The 25,052-nt window shown below is 43.2% G+C and overlaps 2 protein-coding genes across 7 annotated transcripts; both read left to right on the top strand.

The window, feature by feature from the left end:
- LOC139312168 (uncharacterized) lies at window positions 1-22,389 on the top strand. Of its 6 annotated transcripts, XM_070936737.1 has the most exons (6): window positions 12,685-12,799; window positions 14,915-15,063; window positions 15,809-15,882; window positions 19,658-19,690; window positions 20,280-20,948; window positions 21,457-22,389. In XM_070936737.1, the coding sequence occupies exons 3-6, from the start codon at window positions 15,849-15,851 to the stop codon at window positions 21,996-21,998; spliced, it is 1,278 nt and encodes a 425-aa protein (XP_070792838.1). In that variant the 5' UTR covers window positions 12,685-12,799; window positions 14,915-15,063; window positions 15,809-15,848; the 3' UTR covers window positions 21,999-22,389. The 6 variants fall into 6 exon arrangements, with proteins under 6 accessions (XP_070792840.1, XP_070792841.1, XP_070792838.1 ...); XM_070936739.1 differs by lacking the exons at window positions 12,685-12,799; window positions 14,915-15,063; window positions 15,809-15,882 and adding exons at window positions 1-142; window positions 2,256-2,320; XM_070936740.1 differs by lacking the exons at window positions 12,685-12,799; window positions 14,915-15,063; window positions 15,809-15,882 and adding exons at window positions 1-113; window positions 2,256-2,320.
- On the top strand, window positions 5,714-7,891 carry LOC139312176 (uncharacterized). Its single transcript, XM_070936751.1, has 2 exons — window positions 5,714-6,512; window positions 7,046-7,891. The coding sequence occupies exons 1-2, from the start codon at window positions 5,822-5,824 to the stop codon at window positions 7,171-7,173; spliced, it is 819 nt and encodes a 272-aa protein (XP_070792852.1). The 5' UTR covers window positions 5,714-5,821; the 3' UTR covers window positions 7,174-7,891.
- Window positions 22,390-25,052: the final 2,663 nt, after the last annotated feature.

The following is a 25,052-nucleotide window of genomic DNA, read 5'->3' on the forward strand; positions in this document are numbered from 1 at the left end:
TGGGGTTGCTCGCCGCCCGTCAGGCCTCGGCGCCACTTCTCCTTGCGGCCGCCCGACGAGGCGACTGGCCGGGGCCCCGGATCCCGCTCCGATCGGCTCCTCCTCGATCCCTGGTTAGGCGGAGGAGATCGCGAAAACGAGGGTTGGTCTTCCGTGGGGTCCCAGACCCGCCGCCCTTCCTCCCCTTCCCCCCCCTCCGAAACCGCAGGGCAGGGGGACGGTTGGTGGTGGTGGGGGGAGGTGGGGGCTGGGGAGCGGGAGGGGAGGAGGGCCGGCAGAAAGAAGAGGAGGGGAGTCGGGCTCGGGGCTGGAAAGCGGGCAGAGCAGCCAGGCGGGTCAGAGGAGACGGGATCCCCCTCTCTTCCCCCTTCCCCACAGCCCCCCTGCCCAGGCGGGGAGAACCGGTGGCTTGACTGCCCAGGAGAGCCTCAAGGGGCTGGGAATTGGGGAGGGGGAGGCTTGGGTGGGCCTTGGCTGCCTCTCCCCAGGGTAAATTGAGGCTAAATTGAGAGATTAAAAAGTTTGGGATTATCCCCAAACTCCTTCCTACCAATGGAAGTTTAAGTTTAGGATTCTATTGTTGGAAGAAACATCCTTCTAGGTTCAGCTCCAAGTAGGGAAAAAGACACTGGAAACATGGAGACTGCTTGGAAAGATGGTTTAATGGTGGACAGGATCACATGGCTTGAGTTCCTGAACAGAAAAGGGCAGATACAGTAAATCCTCGGGTTTTTATGCTCTCTTTGGCTTTACATTTCCTGGGCCCCCGAAAGAGTATCCTGATTGGTTGTCAGACTCCCAGGGGGTGGGGGTCTTAGCTAGCCTTGCTGGCTGATGGTCACATGTGCTTCCCAGGTCACATGTGGTGAGTTTCTGCTGCTATTGTGTAGAGGGCTAATCCTATCTTTGTTGGATCTTTGGCAATTCCTACTATGGCTCTGCCTGAAGGAGGCAGATCTTTGTTATGTAGAATAGACTGGCCCAGGCCTTAATGGCCCATTGACAAAGGGTGGGGGCAGGAAGATGGGAGCTGTTCCAAAACATGCTTATCTATTTCTCATCCAGGGAAATATAATATTCTGCCTTTTTAATATTTCCTAAAATATTTTACTCTTCCAGGAAATGGGTGGGTGCTAACTTCCTACACTATGGAATGGAAAGGCAGAGAATAAAAATCTAGTAGAGATGAGCAAGAATGAGAAGTAGGTATAGTTTTGAGGGACTATCCTATGCGTTCAAAACAGCAATAAAGAGGAACAATGAGCAGTAAACTTACGATATTCGCAGTCTGATGGGCAGAATTTCACATAGGAAATGAGAGGGGGTGTTCTGCATTATTGGCTGATGAATGGTAATTTTGGTATATTGTACATTGCAAATGTAAGATACTTTTGTGCCTAAATCCATGCAATGATCCATGTAATAAATACATCCATGTAATACATGTAATTACCAAATACACCTTTTGTCTAACTAGAATAGGCAAGCCAGCTTTCTTTTGGCTCTTTTCATGTTGTGCTAAATTGAGATATTAAAAACTCTCTACATTTTGCTCACATCTTGGTAACTACATCCATATGTTCATTTACTTTTGTTAGGAAACACAAGGGAAATAAATTGCTGTTGCCTTTTTTCCACGATCTTGTTTTTCTTATTTCTCAGTATAGTATCTGGTCCTGTATTTTCTCTCATCCAAGTCTAGGAAGGTGGGACCCGCCTTAATCTTTTGAGAAATTGAAAGAGCCTGCTGCTGCCATCTGCTTAGGAGAATTACAGGAATTGGTCATGGTCGACATATTTTTTACTACTTTGTTGTAGGACCTCTCAGAATAACAGTTTGAAGGGATTTTGGAGGTCTTCTAGTCCAACCCCTTGCTCGAGCAGGAAACCCCATACAGACAAATACTTGTCCAATCTCTTCTTAAAAACCTCCCATGTTGGAGCACCCTCAACTTCCAAAGGCAAGCCATTCCACTTGTTTAACAGTTAGATCTAACAGACAGCCACTCCGCTGACAATCATGACACAGTGTCGGTTGCAGCCCAGTCATGCCCTATGCTCATGGGGCGTATCCCCAAGTGAGCTGTGTGGTTTTTGAGGCATCATTCACGTAGCACGGTGTTGTCTGCTTTTGCATTTGAATCAAAGGGTGTTGAGTTCCTCTTCATGTTGAAACTTGATTAATTTTCCTGCTAGGTTCCATAGCTGCATTAGTGGGTAGGGCATTGGGGGTTAACTGACTTTCTCTTTTGCAGGGGTTGAACTCCCTTAACAGTGAGTGAGATCATGGAGGAAAATAGTGAAGATGTGGCTCCCCTGGGTAAGGATCTCTTCTCTATCATTGTATTACCATCTTAATATTGAATGTTGAATAAATTGTTATAGCCCTGGTTGTGAAACCCCTGTGACCAAATTACCCCTTCCTTTAAAAATAATTGTAAGAACTACAATTGACACAGGTGCGGAATGTGGAGTGGAGTGCAGTGACTATGCTATGACTGGGTCTTCTTTTTATGGGTCCTTTGGGCTCTTTTAAGTTAAAAAAGAGCTCATTTAATTCAGTAATGTACCCCAAAAATTGGGAACTGGAAAATGTCTGGGAGGGAAAAATAAATTCTGTGACAATTGTGTTTCTGAACAAGCTAATAATATTTAATTACAAGCTAAATATGAGCCAGCAGTAAGATGTGGCTGCAAAATTAGCAAAGATAGCTTTAAGCTGCTTCAATAGAAGTATACAGGAATTTGGGATGGACGATCCAGAAGGGCTAAGAACATGAAGTCTGGTGTTGTTTCCTTATCCAAATAATTTTGTCTTAATTACGCTAGGTATAAGTCGATCTGGAGAAATACTTTAGTAGGCTTTCAAGATCCTGCTACTTTATTAACAGTGAAGGTGTTTCAAGACAGCTAAGTAGTTCTTGTTCCTGAATGAGCCAGCTCAAGAGTTAGACAGAAGTGAAAATTCCACTATTGTATAGGGTGGTTGAATCCATTTTAAACATTATGTACATTTCTGGGCAATCCAGTTTAAAAATAATGAAGCTTTTAGATAATCTCAACACATGAAAGGTCTATAGGAGTTGGGTTGCTGATGCAAAATCAGTGGAGTGCAGCATGCAGATGAGCAGGGCAAGAATTTTCCATTTTTCTAGTTTTTTTGGACTATTCATTGAATTTGGGATTGTACATTATCGTTCCTGGTCTTGCCACAAAATTTTGGAATTTATTCTTGCAGGTATGGTGGGGTGGGAGGTAGGGAGGGGGAGATAGAGGCAAAACTGGCTGAAAGATCATTTGAGGCTCCAGGGCCTCCGTTTGCCCATCCTGGCTCTGAGGCAGCTATTTTATTTCGTTTCATTTGCCTCAGTAGACTTAAATTATATTGCGTCTTTTCAGCCCCTCCCAGACCTGAAGCTGAATATTTTCCCTGCAAAAAAAATAGATAAAAATAAAACAGGTATTCGAGGGAAGAGAAGATTTAGTCCTTATTACCAACATTATAATAGTAGCTCACTGAAGAGATAAGTCTTTATAAGTAGGTAAGTGGTAAACGGCTCCTGTGGCATCCATTTCAGAGAGAGCGGCAATTGGAGAACCACATTGAGAAGGATGGTTTTTTTAAGGCAGGTCCAGTGGTGATGATGATGATGCTTATGGCTTTTTTTCATTTTGATCCCTCTTATTCTTTCTTATCTCTGAATGCCAATTGGGAACAAAGCCCTGCCTCCTGTTTTCCCCTCCCTCTCCAGGCAAGTGAGATTTATCACAGTGTCTCAGCTGAAGTTCCAGCTGGATGCTTTTTAGTTTTGTTCCAAGTGGGGAAGTTGTAGATCTTGTATTCTTGAGGAAGTTCAGGCTAAAACATGGGAGCTACTGGCTGTAGAGGGACATTTCTTCTTTCACTATCTGATATTTTCTGCAGCGTGTTTTTAACTTTATTTAAGCCCTGATCCTTTTTTTGGGCAGTCTTGACAAGGGGATAAACACAGCGATGGTTGCAGCTGAGGAGGAAAATGGGTGTACAGGTAGATCTTGAATTATAATCACAGTTGGGACCACAATTTTGGTTGCTAAGCATTATGGTCATTGAATGAGTCGTCATGGGACTCGACCCGATTTTATAACCATTTTTTTTTTTTAGAAACTTTGAGATTTTTTTAAAAAAACAAAAGAGAAATATATATATATATAAAAAACAAACATTCAAACAACATAGAACACATAAATATAATATACATTTTCAATTTGTATCGGATGTGCAGTGTTTTAACTATTTACATAAATAATACTTGGTGACATTTTAACTCACTTTTAACCATTATTTAACACACCTTTAGATCTTTCTTTCATTTTATCATGCAACCATTTGTACCACCTTTCCCACACCATATAGTAAACTGACTATTCATCATTTAATTCATAAGTTAATTTAGTCATCTCTGCGCACTCGAGTATTTTCTTAATTGTAAGCTCTTCTGGTGGTTGAATTTTCTCTTTCCAATACTGTGCGTATGCCAATCTAGCGGCTGTAATTTTATGGATCATTAAATGTGTCATTTCAGTTTTGGTTGCTAAGCATTATGGTCATTGAATGAGTCGTCATGGGACTCGACCCGATTTTATAACCATTTTTATCCTGGCCATTGAAAATGTCATTGCAGCTCTTAAGCAAATTGTGTAGTCAGTAAATGAACCATGGAGTCTTTAAGCAAAGATTGCAAATTGCCACCATCGTAAATGCGACCCAATTGCCAAGCGCCCATATTGCAATCGTGTAACTGAGGGGATGGAGTGACGGCTGTAACTTTGAATCGTAAGGTCACACGTCACATTTTCCAAGGCTGTTGAACTGTTGTTAAAAACAGACTGCTGTAAAAACCAACAATCAAGGACTACCTGTAGAGAGATTGTCTGTAGGAAGCAGGCAGTTAGGCCCATAAAAGTTCTTTTTTAAAAAAAGAAAACTAGTATATTTATGTCAATCATTTATGGCACATAGATGACTTACAAGGGGAATGAAACCTACATAGACATAATATTACCCTATCTGTATCTGGGGGCTAGCAGGCAAAGTAGTTTCAATCTAGCTTCAGAATCTGTTGTTCATCTTTTTTTTTAAAGCCAAGTTCCAATTCTCATGGTTAAAAGGGTACAGAAATTCAGCTTTATTTATTTTTTCCATGAATGCACTCCTCTTGCAATGAAGGCATCTAAAAATGACTGCCTCTAATTTTGTCTGTTTTTCTTTTCTCCTTGAGCGGCCTACATTTCAACGGATGGCAGCTACACAGGTGAGTAATTGTTGTTTTGCATGTCAGTCCATGAAACTAAACCAGCCATGTCTCTAAATCTGCTCTGAAACCTTGTGATTGGAATCTATTATGCAACAGTGATGTATTTTCTTTAAAAGTATATCTTTGGTCAGGGGCTAGGCTAGTGAAGGTTAAGGAGGGATGGAACTTTAAAACTGCTTCACACATTACGCTAGACACCCGTATTGCACCATTGTCGGCTCTTGGGGTTTTTTTTTCATATGCAGACCCCCGAGTTGTTTTCTTGAGGTCACACATGCTTTCTTTGCAGGCCAACTTGTGGGAACAAAGATGCGAGATGCGTGTCTCTCGTAACATTTGTGTGAGATGCAGTGTCTCGGGGGGGGGGGGGGGTTTGCCAGCATAACCATAGAGTGCATTGTAGAGTGTGTCCCATCTGTCTCTATCCGCACTCTATCATTGCACCCAAATCAATTGAAACGTTTCCTGCTACCATTGTAAAATTCCCTGCTGCCAATAGCACCGTGTCATCTCTGGAGCACACCATGTTGTCTGATACCCTTCCAGAGACCGTGCCCATGCCGAATCACAGCACACTGACGGCTCCCTCACAGGACTCTTCCTCTGCCACTAAATCAAGGCGCCAGCCTGTTTGGACTGACGAGGAGACCCGGGCCTTCATCCAGGTGTGGGGTGATGACGCGGTGCAGAGTGCCCTGGCATCAAACTATCGTACAGTTGCACAGTTCCAGTGGATAGCGGATGAAATGCGAGCCCGGGGTTACAACAGGGATTGGGAGCAATGTCGTGAACGTGCAAAGGCCCTTCGACGAGGCTTCAAAGTTATAGTGGATGGGAACAGCAATGCTCGCCATGGACGCCGCGTGTGGCCTTATTTCGAAGAACTTAATCGATTTCTTTGCATCAAGCGAAATCTGGTCGTTCCCCGGTTTTCAGGGAGCAACCTGTGGCCTCCTGTGAACCGCCGGGGTTGTGAGTACAGAGAAGCGCAAGATACCCCCTATGAGCCATCCCCAGTTGGCAAGAGCAACAAAGGGACTTTTGAAGAGCCAGACGGGGACTGTCTGTTGTTGCCCGAACCAGGATCTCAGCAGAGTGAAGCCAACATGGAAAACCAAGCGGCGTTTCCAGCAGCAAATTCTGATATTTCCATGGATGGTAGCATTGGTCCTGGCACTCCCACCGATCCTTTGCCATCCAATGACTCAGTTACTGGTGAGTTTTGTTTGGATTTGCCGTGTGTCTTTAAACGGGTTTTGTATAATGTGTTGTTTCAGCCCTCTGGATTTCTAAGCGCCTTCTTTTCAGTTTGTTTGGCTACAAAGGCAGGTGACTTAATGTCGTATTTGAAATATTATCAGATAAATGTCAGAGTTCCTAGGAGAGACTTGCGTAAAACTGCATCATTCAGGGCAGCAGCGTCTGCATTCTCTGCCTAACTCTTCCTCCTACAGACAACAGGACATGATTGTGCTAAGCAAATGTTGATATGCAACGGTACAGTTTCAGTTACAATACTTTTGGGTTCCAGCTTCTCACTCTTCCTTTCACATAATAAAATAAAATAAATGGGGCAACCTTGGTATAAAACCTGGATTTGTTAGGGCAAAGGATATTCTTTTGTAAGCAAACCCACTGCCACTGATGTTTGCCTCCACAATGCCCCATCTGTCTCTGTCTCTCTGTCTCTCTCTCTCTCTCTCATTTTTTTTTTTTAATTAAACACTCTTTGATCTTTGTTCCTACAGCACCAAATATACACCCTCAGCCTCTGACCGCTGCAGAGAGGATGCGTAATTTTCGTTGCCGGCAAAGAAAGAGAAGAGGGGATACTTTGAAAGAGCTGATGGAAGTCACCTCCCAGGCTACCAGTTAACTAGTCCGGACATTATCTGACCTCAGACATAAAGAGGTGGCTTCTTTTGAGCATGCTTATAAGGAGGATCCTGCGGCCCGGAGGGATCAGATTGGAGAAGAACACTGAGGACATTGGTTAGCAAATGTTTTTGTCTTTAAAAAAAATGGAAGGAGGATGATCTAGGAAAGTACAGATTTCTCAGTTGACATTGCACCTGGGGAAAGCCCTTGAACGAATGATTAAATAGTGTGTTTGTGTACCTGGATAGCAATGCAAAAGTTAACAAGAGCCAGCATGGGTTTGTCACAAGAAGTTAGGCCAGGCAGACCTTTATCTCCTGGACAGTTACCACCTTAATTTTACAGAACATAATGTACCTTGACCTCAGCAAAGCCTTCAACAAAATCTCTCATTATATCCATACAGGCTACAGGTGGCAATTGAGACTGACTGAATGACTGTACTCAGGAAATACAAATAAACTGATCCATATCAACCTGGTGATAGATACAGAGTTGAGAGCAAAAGAGATCTGTCCTGGGCCTGATGATGTTCAACGTTTTCCCCTGTTCAATCGTGTCCGGGTCTAAAGGGTGGTTGCTCATTTCCATTTCTTAACTGAAGGAAACAGTGTTGTCTAAAGACATTTCTCTGGTCATGTGACCAGCATGACGATATGCTAAGACCCACCGAAAGCTGTTATCTTCCCACCATTGAAGTGGTACTTATTTATCAATTCCCATTTGCTTGCTTTCAAACTGCTAGGTTGGCAGAAGTTGGGACATTTGGGTGTTGAATGTAAAGTCTTACACTTAGGCAAGAAAAACCAAAAGTACACATATAGACTGGGTGAAACCAGGCTTAATAGCAGTGACTGTGAGAGGGATCTTGGAGTCTTAGTGGACAACCAGTTAAATATAAGTCAGCAGTGTGCGGCAGCAGTCAAAAAAGCCGATGCAATCCTAAAATGCATGAACAAAGGATTACAATCAAGATCAAGTGAGGTACCAATACCACTCTATAAAGTAGTATAGCGTACTACTTAGTAACTAGTACTTACTTAGTAAGTAAGTTAGTAAGACCACACCTAAAATAATGCATCCAGTTTTGGTCACCACACTATAAAAAAGATGTTGAGACTCTAGAAAAAGTGCAGAGAAGAGCAACCAGGACGATTAGGGGACTGGAGGCTAAAACATTCAATGAACAGTTGCAGGAACTCGGCATGACTAATCTAGTGAAGAGAAGGACCAGGGGAGAATAGCAGTGTTCCAATATTTGAGGGGCTGCCACAGAGAGGAGTGGGTCACCTGAAGGCCAGACAAGGAATAATGGATGGAAACTGATCAAGGAGAGATTCAACCTAGAAATAAGGAGAAATTTTCTGACAGAACAATCAACCAATTGAAGAGCTTGCTTTCGGAAGTTGTGGGAGCTTCATCACTGGAGGCTTTCAAGGGGAGATTGGACTGCCATTTGTCGGGGATGGTGTAGGGTCTCCTGTTTGGGCAGGGGGGTTGGACTAAATGACTGACAAGGTCCCTTCCAACTCTGTTAATCTATCTAATCATTACACCCTATCAATGAAGGGAAGAAGGACCGAGACCTGAAGTTTGAAAAAAAAGGCTGTCGGCTCCAGTGTCAAGCTCAATGTCTTTAAAACGTTGAGCCATTGCGCCCCCTAGAGAAAGGAACAGACTTGTTCTGTGTTGACCAGAGGGTAGAACTACAACTAGTGATGTCGTCATTCCGAGTAATGAACTCAGGGTAGTCAGGACTCTGACACTTTGTTGAGGTTCAAGAGATCCTATATTGAGTACATCATATCAACACTTAGAAAGGTGAAGCTAGCTCTAAATTATTCCCGTGCTTAGGGACAGTTAAAAGAATACGATCTCCCCACCCCTCTTTGTCTCTCAGGTCACATGGGCCAATCAGTCCATATGTAGGTTCCCGCTCAACTTCAACAGGTGTTCGTTGACATGACCTTGGTTCTCACGCCGGTTAGTAAATGTTATGGCCAGCTGGCTGAGGCACCACATTCCCGAGTCCCCCCTCCTCCCATTCTCTCCCCCCCCCCCACCCTTGAATGGCAACCAAGAAATGAATCAGAAATAAGTATGGCTTCAGCTGAAGTCGTTTTGCAAGGTTGACAAGTGAATATACTTGAGGAAAGTATATTCAGGTTAGATATTAGGAGGAATCTTCTGATGGGAAGAGGTATTAATCAGTGGAACAGATCGATTTATGAAGTGGTATGTAGGTCACTGCAGGTCTTCAGCGGTCCAAATTGCATTACCAAGTGTTGCATTGAATGGAAGGTTGGATAAGATGACCTCTGTGACCCCTTCCAACTTGATGAGTCCATACAGGAGTAAGCGAGGGAGGAGGAAAAAGCATTAGAGGCATTAAGATTGACAAGAAGTCTGCTTGTCTGACAATTAAAAACAACCGCAGTGGTTACTAGAAATCTCCATGGATTTGTCGGAAAGAATCCTCCCTCTTTTTATTTTATTTTATTTCCTAATTGGATTAGAGGCTTAGTGGATGGGTTGAAGAATGCTGACACTTTGATTTCACCCAAGGGAGTAGACAGTGTTCCTTGTTATCTGTGATCAACAAACTTATGTGTTGACCTAAGGCTATCTGTTGGCTGAGTTGGCTACATTCACAACATTCTCCAAGGTTTTTTGAGTTGTGGCTTTGTCTTAATCTCTCTTTTGAAGGTCGGTTCAACCTTCAGGATGAAACACATTAAATTGTTTAATAAACAGAGCCGGAATAGTAATTTTATATGGAAATAGCAGATAGGGAGAGGAAAAAAGAGAGAAATAGCAGATAGGAAGAGAAAAAAAAGAGGCCAAAAAATGAGATCACCCAAACTTGTCCTGGCAACAGTTTTGTCAATGGGAGTGAAGGAATTCTGAATGAATGAGTAAAATTCAGATTCTTTGAGTTTTGAATTCTGCATGTAAGTTGCAGACTGATGAACTACATCCCTGAGATCAGCAAGAGTGGCTCTTTGTCACATACAAGTGTCAGAAACCTCCATAGCTCTGAATTTTATTTTATTATTTATTTAATTATATATCAAACTTCTTAACCCACCATCTCCCTCCTGGAGGGGCTCTCTCCCTCTCTGAATCCTTTATATAGAAAAAAAATGTTTTTTTTTTTTAAAAGCTAAAATCTATAGAAAGTGGCTGGATAGGAAATAAGATCTCCATCGTCCAAATAGTTGCTGATGGGCACCTATTTCAATCCAGGAACACTGAAATGTAGGATGCCACACTCAGAATTGTAGAAAAGGAAAAATGATGGTGTAAAACACAGGTGTCAAACTCAAAGTCCGCAGGATGCTTACAGTAGATCTGGCCAGTGGTGGGATTCAGCCACCTCGCACCACTTTGGGAGAACTGGTTGTTAACTTTCTCAGCAGTTTGGTGAAGTGGTTGTTGGAAGAAATCATTAGGGCAGAGAACCGGTTGTTAAATTATTTGAATCCCACCACTGGATCTGGCCCATGGGGCCGCCCTGGAAACAGCAAAGGACCGGCCCGCAGTGCCTCTGCCAACGAAAATGGAGCTTGGGAGGGCCATGTGCGACACCCCCCCCCCAGCTCCATTATCACTGCAGGAGGCTGTCCCAGCCGAAAACGGGGCCTGGGCTCCATTTTCACTGGTAGAGGGCTAGCAAAACAAAAGAAGTAATGTCTCTCCTTTTGCATTTGAGCATGGAAGAAGGGACAGGAAAGGAAAAAGGGAAAGAGGAAAGACAAAAGAAAAAGAAGGGAAGGAAGAGAAAAGAGAATGAAGAGGGAAGGAAAAAGGAAGGAGATGAGGGAGGGAGGGTCTGAGGGAAGTCCTGCCTTAGCGCTTGGCCACCACAGGTATCCCTGACATGAGTGACATTTAGCTGGCCGCACACCCCAGCCTCGCTCCCCCCCCACTCCCCGAGGTCAAAGACAACCCTGATGCAGCCATCAATGAAATTGGACACCCCCGGTGTAAAGAATCTGCTGAAGTGTTTGGTTTCTGTTTTTCAGGATGAGCAGTTTCATTTTATGATCTCCAGTGTCTGGTTTCAACTTCAGATGTTCATAGAAAGGTTTTCTGCAGAATCTTCTCAGGATGGGAGGTGAAACCAATCCATCCCAGAGAAGAAAGTGACAGGCCACATGAGGCGATGAGATCTGCAGGACAGCCCACTTGGGTACCTAACAACATCCTCCCTAGAGGTCAATCAAACCAGAATTATTTTGCTGGACCTTGGAAAACAGAGGTTACCTTATGCTAGTGTGCACTTTTGTCCTTAAAATATGGCTACATTCATTGTAACTTTTTTTTTTAACATGCATTTTGTTTTTATTTTTTAATACTTTTGTGGCTGTGAGCTGCCAGGAATCTTTTCGGTCTGGCAAAACACTGAATGAACGAAAAAAATGAATCAATGAACATTGTTTTAAACGATTGACTTCGTTGGCTAGGGAATTCTGGGAGTTGAAACCCACACATCTTAAAATTGCCAAGCGTGAGGAACAAGGCCGCCAAGAGGATTATTAACTGCTGGAACAAGACTAATATGAGAGCCCCCCCCCCATGCATGCCCTTGTGCCCCCCCCACCTGCATGCCTCCTGTGTGTGCACATGGTCCCCCGGCATGTGCTCCGTCCCTCACCGCATGCGCGACAGAGACCCAAAGACCATTTCCACACAAATTAAGTGTGTGACATCCACATGGCGAAAATAAAGCTGTTTCACAGGGCAAAAAGCGTTTGTCACCCCTTTTTATTCATCTCATCACCTTTCTAGTTTTTCCTTGCGTTTTCGAGCTCCGGATTTTTGAAATGACATTTCATAACCATTCATAAACTGAAATGAAATATAAAACATATTCATAAAAGAAATGAAAGTAAACTTGCAAACTTAAATAAGTACTGAAATTAAAATTCAATAAATTACCTAAATAACAGTTCACTTGAGTTTCAGATTAATAAAAGGTTGTGTCTCAAACAAGGCTGGAAGGCGGTTTTGCTATACATGCAAAGAAGAGAGTATGGAAGTATATACCCAATATTGTTTTTGTTTTTTAAAAAATTGGCTTTGTAAACATTTTTTAAAATTTCACCCTGATTCATGAGCCCCGGAACAATGTAGTAACTGAACCCCCCATTCCTCAGGCCTGTTGAGGAACACCGGTCTGTATTCTAATCCTGGGGTTTTGTGATGACCTCTCAAGTTTTAATATTGACCGTGTCGGAACTTGCTTAGCTTCCAAGCCCAGACAAGGTCAGCCAAGAGCTTTACACACCCACACGCCGCCTTTACCTAATCGGCCTTCTCCTCGCACGGAGACCCGTGTTGGGGTGTCTTCCTGCCCGCCACCACTAGGGGGCTCTGCATCTAGGAAAGCAGCGGTTTCCACAAACACCCCCAACTCCCTCTCCGCTCTCTCGCCTCCTCTCGCTTCCTTTGTTCCGAAGCTTCCATCCCCGACTACATCCGGTCCCTGCATCCGGTCGGCCACCATATTGGGGTTGCTCGCCGCCCGTCAGGCCTCGGCGCCACTTCTCCTTGCGGCCGCCCGACGAGGCGACTGGCCGGGGCCCCGGATCCCGCTCCGATCGGCTCCTCCTCGATCCCTGGTTAGGCGGAGGAGATCGCGAACGAGGGTTGGTCTTCCGTGGGGTCCCAGACCCGCCGCCCTTCCTCCCCTCCCCCCGCTTCCGAAACCGCAGGGCAGGGGGACGGTTGGTGGGGGGGCAAGGGGGGGGCTGGGGAGCGGGAGGGGAGGGGAGGAGGGCCGGCAGAGAGAAGAGGAGGGGAGTCGGGCTCGGGGCTGGAAAGAGGGCAGAGCAGCCAGGCGGCTCAGAGGAGACGGGATCCCCCTCTCTTCCCCCTTCCCCACAGCCCCCTGCCCGGCTGGCCACCCACAAGGCGGGGAGAACCGGTGGCTTGACTGCCCAGGAGAGCCTCAAGGGGCTGGGAATTGGGGGAGGGGGGCGTCCTCCCCTGCGGGGGAGGGGGAGGCTTGGGTGGGCCTTGGCCGCCTCTCCCCAGGGTAGGCTGCCCACTTTCCTGCCCGCCACCCTCGCTTCCTTCTTTTTTTGGGGGGAGGCTTTCCTGGCCGTCTCTCTCCTTCCCCGGGGGCCAGGGGAGAGAGAGGTGGGCCGCCGATGAGTCATACTAACCGCGGCGATCATCTCCCGCCTTGGCATCGCGGTTCAAACGAGCGAAAACGGTTTGAGAGCCGTCGTTTCCCTGGTTTTGTGGTTCAACAGACGAAACGGGTCAGCGTTGTAAAATGCTTGCCTTCCCCACCTCTCCCCCCCCCCCCCCGAAACGCGGACGAGCCGTTTGACATCTGGAAAGGACGGCTTAGTTTATAGCCTTTCCGCAAACCTGCCTGCCTGCCTGCCCTATGGATGGGTTGGACTACAGTTGCCCCTGATTGCGCAGGCCACCAGCGCTGTTGGGGGTTAGTTGGGTGTATGTGAGAGTCCCAGAAGGGGAGCCAAGTTGAGGCAAGCCGCCTTAAGCTGGCCTGGAGTAGAAACCGCTTAATCAAGGCAGAACTAGAGAGAGAGAGGAGTGCTTAACCTGCTGAGATGGAACAAAAGCAATGCAGAAAGTGCAGAAGAAGAAAGGCAATATTATCAGCACTCATTTCGAAAGCTATAATATTGATTGATTGATTGATTGATTGATTGGTTCGATTTATATGCTGCCCTTCTCCGGAGACTCAGGGCGGCTTACAATGCATTAAGCAATAGCCTTCATACTTTTGTATATACCTGCTTAGTAGGGCTTTTGCCCCCCCCCCTTAAGCGGTGTTCCTTTTTTTATACAAAGCTTATTGCCCCCACAATCCGGGTCCTCATTTTACCTACCTCGGAAGGATGGAAGGCTGGGTCAACCTTGAGCCTGGTGAGATTTGAACTTGCAGTAATTGCAGGCAGCTGGCAGCTAAGTGCTACTTAACAGCACTTTAGTCCGCTGCACCACCAAGGCTCTTATAGATAATAGATAATCATCTCGCAATAGCGAGTTGAGTCCAAAAGTGTATATTTTTGGATCCAAGTTCGGATTATCCCCAAACTCCTTCCTACAATAGAAGTTAAGTTTAGAATTCCATGAAATGGAAAGGCAGAGAATAAAGAATGAGAAGTAGGTATAGTTTTGGGGGAATATCCTATGCGTTCAAAACAGCAATAAAGAGGAACAATGAGCAGTAAACGTAAGATATTCACAGTCTGATAGGCAGGATTTCACATAGGAAATGAGACGGGGCGTTCTACATTATTGGCTGATGAATGGTAATTTTTCTATATTGTATATTGCAAACGTAAGATACTTTTGTGCCTAAATCCATGCATTGATACTTTAATTACCAAAGACACCTTTTGTCTAACTAGAATAGGCAAGCCAGTTTTCTTTTGGCTCTTTTCATGTTGTGTTAAATTGAGATATTAAAAACTCTCTACATTTTGCTCACATCTTGGTATCTAATGGTACATCCATCTATATTTATTTACTTTTGTTAGCAACACAAGGGAAATAGGTTGCCATTGCCTTTTCCCAAGATTTTTTTCCCTATTCCTCAGTATAGTATCTGGTCCTGTATTTTCTCTCACCCAAGACTAGGAAGGTCTGACCCGCGTTAACCTTTTGAGAAATTGAAAGAGCCTGCTGCTGCCATCTGCTTAGGAGAATTACAGGAATTGGTCATGGTCGACATATTTTTTACTACTTTGTTGTAGGACCTCTCAGAATAACAGTTGGAAGGGACTTTGGAGGTCTTCTAGTCCAACCCCTTGCTCAAGCAGGAAACCCTATACCATTTCAGACAAATACTTGTCCAGTCTCTTCTTAAAAACCTCCCATGTTGGAGCACCCTCAACTTCGAAAGGCAAGCCATTCCACTTGTTTAACAGTTAGATCTAACTGTCAGAAAATTTCTCCTTATTACTAGGTTGCTGTTCTCCTTGATTAGTTTCCACCCATTGCTTCTTGTGCTTTGGAGAACGGCTTGACTCCCTCTTCTTTGTGGCAGCCCCTGAGATATTGGAACACTGCTATTATGTCTCGCCTAGTCCTTTTCATTAAACTAGACATACCCAGTTCCTGCAACCGGTCTACATACGTTTTAGCCTCCGGTCCTTTCAATGTTTCCCTTGAAGTACATTGAACATAGCTTACATTTTGTTTTGTAACTGTTCTATCATTCTACTGATCATCTGCAGGTTAAGTAAGTTTTGGGTGTTTATAAGGATTTAGTAGTCAACATTTTCACATGTGTTGGTAGCCTCAGAAGAGCCCAGAGTTTTGTAAGTGCCAGTTGGGACACCAGTACAGCAGTCATTGGTGTTTAATTAGTTTGTGGGTACAGCGTTAACAGACAGCCAATCTGCTGACAATCATGACACAGTGTCGGTTGCAGCCCAGTCATGCCCTATGCTCATGGGGCGTATCCCCAAATGAGCTCTGTGGTTTTTGAGGCATCATTCATGTAGCACGGTGTTGTCTGCTTTTGCATTTGAATCAAAGGGTGTTGAGTTCCTCTTCATGTTGAAGCTTGATTAATTTTCCTGCTAGGTTCCATGGCTGCGTTAGTGGGTAGGGCATTGGGGATTAACTGACTTTCTCTTTCGCAGGGGCTGAACTCATCTTGAGGCCTTAACAGCGAGTGAAATCATGGAGGAAAATGGTGAAGATGTGGCTTCCCTGGGTAAGGATCTCTTCTCTATCATTGTATTGTCATTGTAATTTTGAATGCTTAAGATCTGTTTAAGAAATTGTTATAGCCCTGGTTGTGAAACCCCTCACTGTGACCAAGTTACCCCTTCCTTTAAAAAAAATTGTAAGAACTACAGTTGACACAGATGCAGTGAGTGTAGCATTAACTATGCTATGACTGGGTCTTCTTTTTATGGGTTCTTTTAAGTTAAAAAGGAGCATATTCTCATTTCATTCAATAATGTATCCCAAAAATTGGGAACTGGAAAATATGTCTGGGAGGGAAAAACAAATTCTGTGACAATTGTGTTTGTGAATAAGTTAATAATATTTAATTACATACTAAATATGAGCCAGCAGTAAGATGTGGCTGCAAAATTAGCAAAGATTGGTTTAGGCTGCTTCAACAGGAATTTGGGATGGAAGATCCAGGAGGGGTTGAAAACATGAAGTCTGGTGTTGTTTCCTTAGCCAAATAATTTTGTCTTAATTACGCTAGGTATAAATCGATCTGGAGAAATACTTTAGTAGGCTTTCAAGATCCTGCTACTTTATTAACAGTGAAGGTGTTTCAAGAGAGCTAAGTAGTTCTTGTTCCTGAATGAGCCAGCTCAAGGGTTAGGCAGAAGTGAAAATTCCACTATTATATCGGGTGGTTGAATCCATTTTAAATATGTACAGTTCTGGGCAATCCAGTTTAAAAACAATGAAGCTTTTAGATAATCTCAACACATGAAAGGTGTCTTAGGGATACGTGGGGAGGCAAGATTCCTTCTCAAGGGGGAAAAAAAGCCACATGAACAGATTGTTGTGCAATCTGTTTCAGCGTTCTTAAAGATCCCGTCAGCCTCTGCAGCTATACAAGAGTAATACAGTTCCAGAATTAGAGTTTTTGGATAATCTGTAACGGTCCATTGGAGGTCTTAAATTAGACCAGAGGTCAGTTTTTGTTGTATTAATATTGTTGCCCTAGCATGGAAAGGTAATCCTGATTTGGGAAATCATTGTTTTGCTGAGAATTTTGCACAGAGCTGAACATAAAAAATATCCAAGATGTCATCCCCTTAATATTTCTAGATAGTTGAGCAATTGATTGCCATTATATATTGATCATTATAAATATATATAATTATATTGTTATAAATATATAATAAATATAATTATATTATATAATTATTGATCAATATATAAAATATACACGGTGGCTCAGTGGCTAAGACGCTAAGCTTGTTGATCGAAAGATCGGCAGTTCAAATCCCTACTGCTGCGTAATGGGGTCAGCTCCCGTTACTTATCCCAGCTTCTGCCAACCTAGCAGTTCGAAAGCACGTAAAAAATGCAAGTAGAAAAATAGGGACCACCTTTGGTGGGAAGGTAACAGCATTCCGTGCGCCTTTGGTGTTGAGTCATGCCGGCCACATGATCACGGAGACGTCTTTGGACAGTGCTGGTTCTTTGGCTTTGAAATGGAGATGAGCACTACCCCCTAGAGTCGGGAACGACTAGCACATATGTGCGAGGGGAACCTTTACCTTTATATATTGATCCCTGTGGTTCATGTTGTGCCAACCTTCAGATAACATTGGCGTCCCTTCTAGTTGCAGTGGAGATTATGCTTGCTTGACATTGAGAGCAGGGCAAGTTGCTTGTCTATGTGTTTTCAAGGACTGTTTTAGTCCAGAGGTTATATAATTAATGACTGAATATCCCATTATTTATTCAGTTAAAATATCTGAAAGATAGAGATGGTTCTGAAATAATAGTCTATCTCCCAGCACCCTCGCTTGTGCCCAGGGTTTTGAATGCACAGTTTCTTGCCCCAAATTTATCATTTCTGTGGGCATCTGGTTCCGATTCCATTCTGTGATTATGCAAAGATGAACTTTCAGCCTTGATTTGCCTTGGCTATTAGTTGGCTGGAGTAGAGACTGAGAAGATGGTTTCAAGGACAGCAAAGATGGCCATTGTTGTGGAATTCTGAGTCTTTTCTATTGTGTCTAAGACTCTGAATTATCTCCTGTAAACGGAAAACAGTACTGAATTAGAAATCTGGCTGAGAGGCTGGCTTGGGAAACTCAACCAAATCAAAATGTCTATGGATTTACACACCCGTATTGGGAAAATCTGAAAGGAGCCCCATAGAATGCGATAACCTTGATTTAGTTTGTCAAAACCTGACCAACTTATTGAAGTAGTTTCAAAAGTGAAAGTGTCTTCACAAAGCCATTATCCTGCTTAAGTATAAAAACCTGGTGGGAATGGCTAGGCTTTAGGTCGTTCTAAAGGGGGGTCTCAACAATGTGAAAGAAATAAAACAGCCTGTTTTCAAGATGAAAAGGCCAGGAAGGTTTGACCTCTCCTCCTTGGCTATTATGGTACCCATCTTCCACATCCCTGCCAGATTTTTGCAGTGCCTGCAAAAAATGTTTTCCCTGCAAAGAAAAAAAATAAAAATAAAAGGGGTATTTGAGGGAAGAGAAGATTATGTCCTTATTACCAACATTTTAAAAGTAGCTCACTGAAGGGATAAGTCTTTATAAGTAGGTAAGTGGTAAATGGCTCCTCTGGCCTCCATTTCAGAGAGAGTGGCAATTAGGGAACCACACTGAGAAGGATGGTTTTTTTAAGGCAGGTCCTGTGGTGATGATGATGATGATGATGATCATGGTTTTTTTCATTTTGATCCCTCTTATTCCTCTCAACCCCTTGGCTTTCTTATCTCTGAATGCCAATTGGGAACAAAGCCGTGCCGCCCATTTTTCCCTCCCTCTCCAGGCAAGTGAGATTTATCGCAGTGTCTTGGCTGAAGTTCCAGCTGGATGCTTTTTAGTTTTGTTCCAAGTGGGGAAGTTGTAGATCTTGTATTCTTGAGGAAGTTCAGGCTAAAACATGGGAGCTACTGGCTGTAAAGAGGGTCATTTCATCTTTCATTATCTGATATTTTCCTGCAGCGTGTTTTTAGCTTTATTTAAGCCCTGATCCTTTTTTTGGGCAGTCTTGACAAGGGGATAAACACAGTGATGATAGCAGCTGAGGAGGAAAATGGGTGTACAGGTAGATCTTGAATTACAATCACAGTTGGGACCACAATTTTGGTTGCTAAGCATTATGGTCATTGAATGAGTCATCATGGGACTCGACCTGATTTTATAACCATTTTTGTCCTGGCCATTGAGTAAGTCATTGCAGCTCTTAAGCAAATCACCTAGTCAGTAAGTGAACCATGGAGTCTTTAAGCAAAGATTGCAAATTGCCACCATCGTAAATGCGACCCAATTGCCAAGCGCCCAAATTGCAATCGTGTAACTGAGGGGATGGAGTGACGGCTGTAATTTTGAATCGTAAGGTCACAAGTCACTTTTTCCAAGGCTGCTGTTAAAAACAGACTGCTGTAAAAACCAACAATCAAGGACTACCTGTAATGAGTTTGTCTGTAGGAGGCAAGCAGTTAGGCCCATAAAACTACTTTTTTTTAAAAAGAAAACTAGTATATTTATGTCAATCATTTATGGCACATAAATGACTTACAAACCTACATAGACATAATATTACCCTATCTGTATCTGGGGGCTAGCAGGCAAAGTAGTTTCAGTCTAGCTTCAGAATGTGTTTTTCATTTTTTTTTTTAAGCCAAGTTCCAATTCTCATAGTTAAAAGGGTACAGAAATTCAGCTTTATTTATTTTTTCCATGAATGCACTCCTCTTGCAATGAAGGCATCTAAAAATGACTGCCTCTAATTTTGTCTGTTTTTCTTTTCTCCTTGAGCGGCCTACATTTCAACAGATGGCAGCTACACAGGTGAGTAATTGTTGTTTTGCATGTCAGTCCATGAAACTAAATCAGCCGTGTCTCTAAATCTGCTCTGAAACTTTGTGATTGGAATCTATTATGCAACAGTGATGTATTTTCTTTAAAAGTATATCTTTGGTCAGGGGCTAGGCTAGTGAAGGTTAAGGAGGGATGGAACTTTAAAACTGCTTCACACATTACGCTAGACACGCGCATTGCACCATTGTTGGCTCTTGGTGTTTTTTTCATATGCAGACCCCTGAGTCGTTTTCTTGAGGTCACACATGCTTTCTTTGCAGGCCAACTTGTGGGAACAAAGATGCGAGATGCGTGTCTCTCGTAACATTTGTGTGAGATGCAGTATCTCAGGGGAGGGGGGATTTGCCGGCATAACCATAGAGTGCATTGTAGAGTGTGTCCCATCTGTCTCTATCCGCACTCTATAATTAGGAGCTTCTTTGTTGCACCCTCCCCACTAGCACTCCTGTTACTGCGCCCAAATCAATTGAAACGTTTCCTGCTACCATTGTAAAATTCCCTGCTGCCAATAGCACCGTGTCATCTCTGGAGCACACCATGTTGTCTGATACCCTTCCAGAGACCGTGCCCATGCCGAATCACGGCACACTGACGGCTTCCTCGCAGGGCTCTTCCTCTGCCACTAAATCAAGGCGCCAGCCTGTTTGGACTGACGAGGAGACCCGGGCCTTCATCCAGGTGTGGGGTGATGACGCGGTGCAGAGTGCCCTGGCATCAAACTATCGTACAGTTGCACAGTTCCAGTGGATAGCGGATGAAATGCGAGCCCGGGGTTACAACAGGGATTGGGAGCAATGCCGCGAACGTGCAAAGGTCCTTCGACGGGGCTTCAAAGAGATAGTGGATGGGAACAGCAACGCTGGCCATGGACGCCGCGTGTGGCCTTATTTCGAAGAACTTAATCGATTTCTTTGCATCAAGCAAAATCTGGTCGTTCCACGGCTTTCAGGGAGCAACCCGAGGCCTCCTGTTGACCGCCGGCGTCGCGAGCACAGAGAAGCGCAAGATGCCCCGTATGAGCCATCCCCAGTTGGCAAGAGCGACAAAGGGACTTTTGAAGAGCCAGACGGGGACTGTCTGTTGTTGCCCGAACCAGGATCTCAGCAGAGCGAAGCCAACATGGAAAACCACGCGGCGTCTCCAGCAGCAAATTCTGATATTTCCATGGATGGTAGCATTGGTCCTGGCACTCCCACCGATCCTTTGCCATCCAATGACTCAGTTACTGGTGAGTTTTGTTTGGATTTGCCGTGTGTCTTTAAACGGGTTTTGTATAATGTGTTGTTTCAGCCCTCTGGATTTCTAAGCGCTTTCTTTTCAGTTTGTTTGGCTACAAAGGCAGGTGACTTAATGTCGTATTTGAAATATCATCAGATAACTGTCAGAGTTCCTAAGAGAGATTTGAGTAAAACTGCATCATTCAGGGCAGCAGCGTCTGCATTCTCTGCCTAACTCTTCCTCCTACAGACAACAGGACATGATTGCACTAAGCAAATGTTGATATGCAATGGTACAATTTCAATAATAATACTTTTGGGTTCCAGTTTCTCACTTTTCCTTTCACATAAACGGGGCAACCTTGGTATAAAACCTGGATTTGTTAGGGCAAAGGATATTCTTTTGTAAGCATACCCACTGACACTGACGTTTGCCTACACAATGCCCCATCTCTCTTTCTCTCCTCTCGTTTTTTTTTTTTTTTAATTAAACACTCTTTTTGATCTTTGTTCCTGCAGCGCCAAATCTGCGCCCTCGGCCCCTGACCGCTGCAGAGAGGATGCGTAATCTTCGTTGCCGGCAAAGAAAGAGAAGGGGGGATACTTTGAAAGAGCTGATGGAAGTCACCTCCCAGGCTACCAGTGAACTAGTCCGGACATTGTCCGACCTCACACATAAAGAGGTGGCTTCTTTTGAGCGTGCTTACAAGGAGGATCTCGCGGCCCGGAAGGACGAGATGGAGCAGAGCGCTGAGGACATTGGAAGGCTTGTAAGCGCTTTGGAATCAAGTGATCAAACTCTGAAGGAGCAGCTAAGCAGCCAGACCAGCGTACTGCAGGGCATCTTGGAGGTTATGAAAGACATTCGGGGTAGAACATCGTACAGTCCTCCATATCCATCACAGTATTACGATTTTCCAGGCCCTAGCATGATTCACACAAGTGGTACTTCATCAAACGGCCAAGAGATGCCATGCTCCTCCCCTTCCAGCCTTCCATTTCCTTCCCAGCAGTCTGCCACCAGCAATGGAGATGTCTCTCCCAGGAAGCGGATGAAATGAAGCCATCAGGCAGAACGGCACTGCTGATTTAGCGTCCTGGTGGAAACCAATTCTCCAGTTCTTTTGTTCCTATTAGGACAACATATATTGCTTTCCTTACTGCCTTTCTTCTTGCATAGTTAGGACATGTTCTCATTCCCTTAACGTGTGTCTCCCCACAGCGTTAACGTTGTGGAAACAGCCGCCAGCAAATGTACATCTAGATTTTATTATTACTTTTTTTTTTTAGCGTACCTATGTTAGTTTTCCTTCCACCTTGTTTCCAAAGGAATGCAGTGTTCGATGTACAAGTATAATTTTTTTTTAAAAAAATACACACTTAAAACACATTACCAGGTACCTGTAAGAAGGTAATATTTGAAAAGTAATAAAAACTGCACTGTTGTTCCAAGTTGTTCAACATGTGTTTGATGGTGGAGTTTACAGGCTTTTTAGAGTTGCTAGGCTGGGTTAAATCGGTGTGGTTTTGATTCAGCTTTCTGTCTTTGAAAAATGGCTGCCCAATTTCCACAGAAAGCTTCATATGACAAGGATGGCAAACCTTTTGGGCTCAATGTGTCAAAAATGTAAGAAAATGCCTAATTCTGCTGGTGGTTCACGCACATAGACATGAACAAAAGAAAAACAATTCTTTACATAACCGTTTTTTTTAAAGTGCAGTCCAATCATATATTATATACAGGTAGTCTTTGACTTAACCATTCGTTTAGTGACCTTTTGAAGTTATGACACTGAAAAAAGTGACACCAGTCCTCACAGTTAAAAGGATCCCCAAGGATAGCAATAGCACTGATATACCGACCCATAGTGTTTCGCAGGACTCTTTGGGCTGTTTACAATGTCTGCATATTGCCCACAACAATCTGGGTCCTCATTTTACTGACCTCAGAAGGATGGAAGGCTGAGTCAACCTCGAGCCCGTCAGCATCGAACTCCAGGCTATGGGCAGTTAGCCTGCAATACTGCATTCTAACCACTGCACAACCAGGGCTCCTTTATGACACCACCAGGCTCATTTGATTATCGTTTGCAATCTTACCAACTGTCTTCTGACAAAGTCAATGGGGGAAGCTGGATTCACTTAATGACCTCATGATTCATTTAACAATTGATTTGCTTAACAACCACTGCAAAAAAAAGTGGCAAGATTGTGTGGGATACATTTTACCTCCACCTTATCAACAAATTCTGATCTTAATATGATCATGAGTTGAGAACTAATCCGTATTATATAAAGGAACAACAAATAATTACAAGAATCCAGTAAAATAATGAAAAAGCCTAAAAGAGAGAAAATAATACGCGCCCTGCTAATGGGGCTTAGAATAGTGCACTAAAAATTACTTTTATTAGTAATTTTGATTGGAAGTGAAAAAAAATACCAGATACACATTTAATTTGATTAACATCAGTGAATGAATTTTGTTGCTGAGGTCTACTAGATAAGTCTGAAATTGAAGGTAGCTATTTTGTGCAGTGCAAATCCAAGCAAGCAGCACTAACTTCATGTCATTCAGTTTCTTTTGTCTGTTTTAATGTTTAATGCCAAGATTAATGCCCTGCCAAGGTATGTAGAGGAAAAATTGTGAGTACAGTAAAGCCATTGCTAGATTTTTAAAAGCACTGAAAGTTTCCGGTATTCAATTCCAAGCATTCAAAATGTTTTGTTCGTAGTGTCAATCTTTATTCTTGAAGACGGTTTACACCCCACCCCAGATACTCAAGATCTCAGGTTGACATACACCTGAGTCTAGATGCTAACCTGGAACTCTGCTAACTGCGTCTCTAATCGTTCAATTTGTAGCCATTGAAAACCATTTAATTCCATCGTACTATAGATTATTCCATCCTGAAACTTAATTATTTCAATTGTCTGTTCTAAAGTTCTGAATTGATTAAATCTTCCACCCAATCTGATCAATTATTTAATTTAAAATGTGCAGGCACCGGTACCTTATATGCAAAGATTTCATTTCATTTAGCAGAGACAATCAAACCGTGAAATGTTATTTACCGGTAATCGTCGAAAATAGTTACAGGTTTTAGTCCCCACATCACATTTGAAAATTTGAAGTTTAGTTTCAAAGGCTTTTACAGTATGTACCCAAACATAACATCAATACTTTTGCCAAAACCTTGTAACTTTTTAAGTTCATTTCATTCCTGTGAACCGAGAGGTGTGTAAAAACATCAATGTGCTGAGTCACGTACAGTCCCTGAGCTGATGAAACTTCAATTTTTTATTCTCGACATATAATTTAATTTCTTCATAGTGCTGCACAAATCTTTTCCTCCACCACCTCAGGTTGTGCATCGGCAGTCTGCTATGAGTTGGTTCAACTTCCTGCAATAATGCAAAAAATTTTCCTCATGAAGGGATTAAGCAGCTATAAAATTGGCTATTTTTGTTGTCATTACATCATATAGTTCTGTGAATCCTGCCTTGGCTCACAACACCTTCTGGAGGATAATGCAATGAAATAATACATTCTGGCTCTCCAAAATCTTCCGTAAACAGTTTTACAGATCCATCTTCCACCCCCCGCCATCTGTCATCACAGAAACAACTTTAGACATAACAAAAGCTTAGGCCATGAAGTATTTTTACAACCTTGCTTATTTTACAAGTATTTGTAAAAAAGTATTATTTTGTTCTGGGATATATTTATTAGTACTGTTCCTAGCTTTACCAGCTCTTCTCTCATTGTTTGATCATTGGAAAATTTAAACAATGAGCTGACATCAGTCAAGATTTATCATCAAGATAAATCGAAACATATTTATAACTAAGCCTCATTTTAATGGATATTCTTTGGAGATTATTGTCATCTCTTGTCTTTAATGGTATTTCTGCTAACTGGTAAATCAGAAATATGTTTAATACCTTTATTTTGCACATCTTGAAACAATAAAGGTGCACATTTTAGAAGAGTTTCTTTAATAAATTTTCCTTCACGGAGGGCCTTTCCATGCTGAGCTACAGAAGGAGCAATGCTGAAACTTGCTGATGTTACATTCGTAGGACGTCTTAAGAACTTAAGGAATTTAATTTGA

Source organism: Pituophis catenifer, unplaced genomic scaffold (genome assembly GCF_029215685.1).
Source record: "Pituophis catenifer annectens isolate HBS135680 unplaced genomic scaffold, rPitCat1.0.hap2 SCAF_2, whole genome shotgun sequence".
NCBI classification, from domain to species: domain Eukaryota; kingdom Metazoa; phylum Chordata; class Lepidosauria; order Squamata; family Colubridae; genus Pituophis; species Pituophis catenifer.